Source organism: Sebastes umbrosus, chromosome 20 (genome assembly GCF_015220745.1).
Source record: "Sebastes umbrosus isolate fSebUmb1 chromosome 20, fSebUmb1.pri, whole genome shotgun sequence".
Classification (NCBI taxonomy): domain Eukaryota; kingdom Metazoa; phylum Chordata; class Actinopteri; order Perciformes; family Sebastidae; genus Sebastes; species Sebastes umbrosus.
In genome coordinates, this window is record NC_051288.1 from 551,446 (window position 1) to 559,548 (window position 8,103).

The 8,103-nt window shown below is 43.2% G+C and overlaps 1 protein-coding gene across 2 annotated transcripts in view; it reads left to right on the forward strand.

The window, feature by feature from the left end:
- The first annotated feature begins 719 nt into the window (after window positions 1–719).
- rbfox3a (RNA binding fox-1 homolog 3a) overlaps window positions 720–8,103 on the forward strand; it is a 185,292-nt gene continuing 177,908 nt past the window's right edge. For both annotated transcript variants that reach the window (XM_037755033.1, XM_037755032.1), the window contains exon 1: window positions 720–1,196. In XM_037755033.1, the coding sequence (XP_037610961.1) occupies window positions 1,071–1,196 (126 nt within the window). In that variant the 5' untranslated portion in view covers window positions 720–1,070. The remainder of the gene's footprint in view (window positions 1,197–8,103) is intronic.

An 8,103-nucleotide genomic window follows, 5' to 3' on the forward strand; every position in this document is an offset into this window, starting at 1 on the left:
ATGCGGGGCAGAAGCAAACAAAAGAATGTTGGGATGAATAAAGCCGTACAGCAGCCGGCTGTGATGATTTCTCATAACATGGGGATCATGCTGATCCATGAGACGGAGTAACACACAGTTAAACTCATTTACTAATGTATTGAGGAGGACATCAATGGAGTGTTTTGGTTTTGATTTGATTTTTGCATAAACATGTGTGTATATGAGAAGCTGTGAGAAGAGCAGGTTTGTGATTTATTTTAGTTCTCTGCTTGGCAGAACGGCAGCACAACGACGGCTGGTACTATTAGGAGTTGGCTATCAGTCTGTTAGTGTGTGGAAAGGGTTAACGCCATGGATCAGCTGCTCTCATACTGTTCTGTGTGTGTGTGTGTGTGTGTGTGTGTGTGTGTGTTTCTCTCTCTCATGCTTGCCCATTTGATGTTAGAATACCCCAGAGACTTCCCTCCTCCTCCTCCTCCTCCTCCTCCTCTTCCTCCTCCCTCTCTCAGCCACTCCTCTCCCCTCTAATCCCTCCCTCACAGCCCTTCTTCTTTTCTCCAATCACTCCCTCTCTTCCCTTAAGGACCTCCCAAGCCTCCTTTGTCCCGCCTCCTACCTCCGCCTCCCCCTTCTACACTCCTTTCTTTGCCCCTCCTCCCTCCTCCATCCCTCCTTCTCCCATTCGCGTGCCGTGGCTTCTCCACCTCTTTCTCAAAGTAAACAGAGGAGAAGAGGACAGAAGCAGAAGCATCACTTTGCCTGTCTGCACACATTAGATTCCTACACACACTCTTGCACACGCACACACACACACACACACACAATTCGTCCGTGCGTCAGCTGCTCAGAGTGTGTGTTGACAGCTGCAGTGGTAGCGTGTGCATGTGTGTGTCTGTGCAGGCATCGCTCTTCTGCATCCACTGAAGTAGTAACTCTCTGACTGCTCGTCGCTGCCGCTGACAGAAGTCAAGAGTCGAGAAGGGAGGGGACGAGAAGTAAAGACAGACAGACAGAGGCAGAGAGAGAGACAGGGAGAGAGAGAGAGAGAGGTCCAGAGAGGTTGAGAGGTGAGAGGATAGACAGTCTCTATGAGTAAGGTGTCCCGTCTCCACATGCTGTGCTCTATGGCGAACTCCGGCTGTGTGCTACTGTCCGGGTCCGGGATGTTACCCCACTCTCTGCAATGCCCCCCCGCCTTCCTCTATCTGCCCCAGGTAAGAAAGCACCCATCACACCACTCATCAGCACCCATCACACCACCCATCAGCACCCACACCCCCTCTGAGCTCACAGCTCTTCACATGATCCTTTCCGTCCCTCCATCCCTTTTTGTTTGTCTTTTCTTCCTGGGACGCCTGCTTCTTCCACTCTGCTTCTACGTTGTGTTCTTCGTTCTCTGATTCTCCATCAAAGTGTCCCACAACAAGCCTATGTCCCCAACATGTCTCCTGTTTTTCTCCCCTCTTTAAGAACACATCATTCATATTTGTAAAAACTTCCATCAGCGGTGTCTGCATCTTCATCACACTTCTCTACGGAACTTGCTGCTGCTGGTAAACACTCAACTTCTTTTCATCATGTGCTTCTCCTCATCCCACGCTCACACTCTCAGTGGTGGTGAATGGATGAACACATGGAGCAACCCTCCCCACCCCCAGTGTGTGTGCGTGTGTGTGTGTGTGTGTGTGTGTGTGTGTGTGTGTGTGTGTGTGTGTGTGTGCGTGTGTGTGTGTGTGTGTGTGTGTGTGTGTGTTCAGTGGGCAGCAGAACAGGGACAGATGTCGGCTCAGAACTGAATTAGACAATAGAACCAAATGACTACTTGGAGTGGCTGCCTGCCTGTCATTCAGATGGCTGTGTGTGTCTCTATTCATTCTGCCTGGTGTTTTTCACTTATCACTGTTTGTTTACTGTAAAAGTACTCAGCTGACACCGCACCGGTCAATTGCTGTGTTACGCGCCAGCACATTTAACCGTGCCTCTGTGGGTGTGTGTTTGTGCCTGGTTTTACTACTGGCAGCATGTGCGGTGGCAGGCGGTCCCTTTTCCTCCAGACAGTTTGTTATTGCGGCCGTATAAAATATGATAAGACTGGGGAGAGCTGCCATATAAAATATTAGCGGGCTGCAGTGAGCTAACCTGCCGCGTCCAGACTCCAAATAGCCGCCACACATCACCTTTACAGGGCGGCCCAGACCACCCGCCTGCTGGCAACACACACACACACACACACACATAGGTACAAGCACACATGCAGACCAACTCACACACACAGAGCATGCACCAGCTGGGATCCACAAACACACACACACACGCTCCATGCAGCAACACAAACACCACGAGTCCTCAGGGAAGCAGTCTGTTAGTCGCTTGTAGTGTGTGTTTGTGTGTGTGTGTGTGTGTGTGTGTTCATCTATTCGCTTTCATTGCTTATGACACACATGGGAAGAGCCCATCACATAACACAAAGTTGCACTATTTTGCTTCTTAATTTAAATAGATTTTGTATAAGTATAGAATAAAGAAAGTGTTGTTAAAAGAAGAGAAATAATCTTTGCCCATGTGTCTCCTCGTGTTCCAGCAGTGGGGGGGTAGTGGAGGCTTTGAGATGTAAATTTCTGTATTGCTGAAAGCTTGTCTTTACACTGCGGATTTTCGTCTGAAGCCCGGCAGTAACGGTGGACTTTACACTGCACAGGCAGGGTTTAGTTTGTGTCTTTAATGAAGCAGTGAAAGGTTTCCATCTCAACGTGTTATCGTGTTTTTCTCACAACTTGATTGAATCTGGAGTTCATTTCCAGCATGTTTCTGTTGCATCGTACAGTAAAACCCTTCAAAACTCCACTGCTACAGTTATGCAGCTTTCTACAGCAGAGCCAGGCACGTGGGGCTGAGAAGAGGAAGGCAGTATTATGGGGGGAATGAACTCTTGAGTGTTTCATGTTTTTTGTTGTTAGGTTTTCTGATGTCTCATATTTGTGGTGAGTGATGTGCAGACTATTGCTGATAGAGATTCATTATTCGTCCAACATTCACTGTATCCTCGCAAATATTGGAGATTCTGGAAGTTTAGCAATAAGCTTTTTACTATAATTCTATATCTGATATTTATGTAGTAAATGGTATGGAGCAGCAGGCTTCCACCCAGCAGTCCATACCGAGCCCCGTCCTGCCGTAAGGACCTGCTAAAGAAATCATTATAGTCTAGAGAATAAATCATGAATTGAATTTGTGATTTATTATATTTATTTATTGTAATTTATTGTGTGTGTGTTTATAGTTTAAAGTTTTCTTTTAGACCGTTAGAGTGGCGATGGAGACAGGAAACAAGAGGGACAAATCTATGACATGTAACACCGGTCGGTCCTCAGCCGGCATCAAACCGCCGCTCATATGGTGTGTTCTTAACAGCCCGTGATGTTGGGGGCACGACTTCTGACTAAGTGGTGTGTGCATTGCTTTTGACTGTGACACTGTGTTTAAACCCACAGTAGGATCCCACTATTCATCTGCCTTAAACAGAACCCCCCCCACACACACACACACACACACACACACACACACACACACATACAAATACATTCATCTCGTCCATCCCTGTGTATTGGATTTCCATTCTCTCTCTCTTCTTCCATCCTCCCCTTTGTCTGTCTTTCCGATTTTTTATCCAAGGCGTTGCCTTGAAAAAAAAAAAGCCAGCGTCTTCTCCAGTCGATACCATGTTCTAAATGTGCTGGTGCAAGCTCCTCTGCTGTCCCTGTGGAGGGAGGAGGGAGGAATCTTTACCAAGGCTCACCTCATAGTTAAACACTTCCTGTCTACTGATTGGAATACACCAAGGAATGTGAGAACCCCCCCCTCCACTGCTCACTTCATTCTTTTTCTCTCGTGTCCCACTCGTCTTTATTCTCAGTGCTTTCTGTTTGCTGTCTCTTTATACAGTGTGTGTTTGTTTCTCTGTCTCATGTGGATATTATGTCTTTCATAGAATAATAGTGTGTACTCTTTTGTTACAGCTTTGTTAGTACACACAGTTGAAACCATTGAACCGTATTCAAACCCACATTTACCGTAGTAACGGTTCATATCATATATGTACATATTTGTTATCTCTCAGTTATTGCAGAGCCATAATTTCACATTAACAGTAAATGTATTTCTACTAATACCTTTTATGTAATCAAATATCAATATGCAGTTTGAGCACCGTGGCATCTACTGTACAGAGAAAAGAGAAAATAAAATAAGGTGAAAAGAGTGAGAGAAGATAACGTGAAAGATAAAGGAATTAAATATTAATAAACTGTGTGCATGCCTGCTGGGTTTGTATTTGCGTGTGCACATTTGTGTGAGAGAATAAACTCACCTACAGGCAGCGTTCTCATCCCAACTCCTCACATACTGACGCTCCTTCAGACCCCTCATATCATCAACATCCTGTACTGCAGCAGTTTTGCCGCTTTTATCAGCTTTTAGATGAGGGCACTCACCTGTACACAAGCTCTACGCACACACACACACACACACACACACACACACACACACAGAGGTTGCTCTTACACTACTGTACATTTGTTGTATGCACTTTGTAATGTGTTTGAACCAGCAGCTTCTCTGCTGATCCTCTTCAAGACAGAAATGAAGCTATTGAGTTGAGCAACAGCCGAGGGTTACATGTACAGCAGAGGAGGAGAGAAACAACATGTTGTAATGGAGACAGCAACAACAAAAAAAACACAAGGCTACTACTTAAGAGAAACGGCATATGTCGGCCAAATGAGCACAAAGTAATATCCACAAATATATATAATTTTATTACATGAAAATAATAATACAAATGTATTGCTTTTTGTTTTGTTTACTTTTGTCTCAAAGTGAGTTCATTAATTTTAATAATATTATAGATAATGTTCAAGGTCTGTTCATTAATGAAACATTTTTTTGTTACACTAGTAAAAGGCACAAGGACCAATGACATTACAATACGTTATTATATATGTTTATAAATAAACAGTATTCACGTTTTTTTTTTATTTGGCTGAAGAGATCCAGACTTTGCTCTCCTGGTTTTTACCCCTATTGTTCTAAATGTAGCTGTTTATTTTATTGCTGTGCAATAAGTAAATATAACAAACCTCCAAACCCGTTATGATAATCTTGCAAAATGAATTATTTGTTTCCAACCTGTCTGATCATCTGACTTTGTTGACCTGTCAGACTTAATTGTAGTGATGTCTCCCTGTTCACATGTCTCAGCACGGCCTCTACAACACAATAGAACCTATAGAAATAAAAGCCCATCAGTAATGTACCAGAGTTGTCCTTGAACGCCTTAGTCACCAATCAGTTTAGAGGAAATATTCATTACACAAATCTCCTAAAAATTACAGACATATAATACTTATTTGCATTTTGAAAGATTCGTAATGGCTCTGCGATCAAGTTTTTTTTTTTTTTTTTTATGAAAATATGAAAAATTATTTACTGGCCATCAGTAAAGTTTGCAGCATGTTCATACTGACCATATCTGCAAAACACTGCAAACATTTCACTTTTCTTTCATGAAATAAAACATAATATGAATTAAAGCTGCAAGCAGCGATGATCGCCATGGCGCCGCCTTTAGACAAAATCGTACAATCTTCACGAGGAAGCATCATCGAGGCCTTATCTCTAGGAGGCGTTCGTTAAAGTACAGAACCCGGAAATATTAAATATATGAAAAACAATCACACAAAATTCAAAATGGACGACTTCCTGTTTGCTTTAGAGCATGGTCCCAAGAGACTTTTTCTTAAGTACACATATGATACATGCCCTTACCAAATGCGTACGCATGGGTCAGAGTTTCCGTACAGGTGCACACATTCAACTGGTATAAAAGCACCGCCCACTGACCAATCAGAGCTCGGTGCATTACAGTTTCAGTTAAGATTCCTTGACACCGACATTAACAGTTCATGTTAACACAAACCAACGACAGCAGTAAACAGGTCACAGACTCATGAACACATTTCTCTTCGGAGTGCAGTACAGTAGACTTGTCCTTTGTGTGTGATTGGTCAGATGCTGTAAACCTCGCCCCTTTCATCTGAAAGGGGCATCCAGACAGAGAAACCCTGAGTTGATAACCAGCGTCATAGGAACGCTTAGCGTGATCTTGTTTGTTAGGGTTAGTGAAGCCAGATAACGAGGAGATACCCTGGGTATGTTGGACTCACTTCCTAGTACAGGCCCCTGGTCGGTGCTCTGGCCCCAATAAAACATGGTTGTTATTGATCACTTTTTTTATGGAGCGACAAATTAGACCTTTTTCACGGAAGACATTTTGACTTGTCACAGTAGGAAAAGCATGTTAAGGTGTAATTAATGAAATTAATGATGGCTAAATTCCATTTAGCTGCTTTGATTTCAGGTTCCTGCTGGCTCACTGAAACACTTGAATATAACGGAGCCATCGTTGTGTCATTATTTAGTCTAAATGTGTGCTGTGAGAAAGGCCTGTTCTACAGAGGGAGGAGGTCGGAGAGGACGGACGGGTCATTTCCTGATTCTTACCAACAGTAAATATCGGTTTCTTTCAACGACGACTTCAACAATGATCATTCCCTAACCTTAACCAAGTGGATGTGTACGTAAGTGGGTGTGACCATGACGACGAGGGTCCCCCACTAAGTTCTTATTTTAACCCAAACCCGATTTTCCCTCATCTTGCTGGTTTTGTGCCTAAACCTAACCAGTCCTTCAGGCCTTTACACACCAGGGGTGTTTTTCATTTCATCAATACTTTCACGCAGAACACAAAGAAACTCAGAAAAAAAGTAGGGAAATTTATGTTTGGTCGATTATTTCTCTGTTGTTACAATGTGAAATGGCCGTATTACATTGTATTTGTGGGTAGCGCCCAAGAAAAAGTTGCCAAAATGCTGTGTCAATTGTAAACAGTGTATTCTCCTGTTGGTATTGACTCTTGTTTTGAGTTGTTTGGTGGATTGGATGATTGAACTCTCTATCAGTAACAAGGAACAAACAAGACATCTTTTTTTGGGGCGCTACCCACATGATCAGCTGTGCTGCTCATTCCACAAATACATGATCCTTACAAGTTGGACATCATTGTGAAGGTAAATAAACAGGCTTTCCAACCATGTAAAATACAATGACCATTAGCATTGTAACAACAGAGAAATATTCCACCAAACACAAATTTCCAAACTTTTTTTTCTGAGTTTATTATGTAGCAAAAAAGCGAACAGGTTGTTCAGGAACAAGGTTAATTTTTCAGAGCTTCCGCGCCACAAATAAAGGCATCGACCAATCAGAATCGGGTTGAGTTGTGTCTATATTTATGAAAGAACAATACTGAGTATCCATTTTCCGAACTTAGACGGCACACTTTATTACTCCTTTCAAACATTTGTAAAAGTGTATGTGGTTATGAGGGGAGAGAGAGGACAACATCCCACCGCTGAGCCTAATGTCCAAACTAACAGCCTGGGCATCAAATTATCATTTCTAAATGTCCAATCAGCTTCCTCTGAGTAGCCTCAGTAGAATTACACAGAACGACAGGCAATAAACAAGAAGAGCTGTGGACACCACGGAGGGGGACAGCAATATTTAGACACATAATTCAGATATATAATAAATATAGAATTAAATAACCTGTCACTTCTTGTAGAGTCAACAATAGAATGAAACTTCACCAAAGCAGAGATGTATTTATTATAGACTATAGACAATGTCCCACTATAACTAGTCCACTCAGTTCTCTGTGTCCCACTATAACCAGTCCACTCAGTCTCTGTGTCCCACTATAACCAGTCCACTCAGCCTCTCTGTCCCACTCTAACCAGCCCACTCAGCCTCTCTGTCCCACTATACATGTAACCAGTCCACTCAGCCTCTCTGTCCCACTCTAACCAGTCCACTCAGTCTCTCTGTCCTACTATACATGTAACCAGTCCACTCAGCCTCTCTGTCCCACTCTAACCAGTCCACTCAGTCTCTCTGTCCCACTATAACCAGTCAACTCAGTCTGTCTGTCCCACTATAACCAGTCCACTCAGCCTGTCTGTCCAGGAACTGTACAGTATTACTTGGTTAGGGTTCAGGCAACAG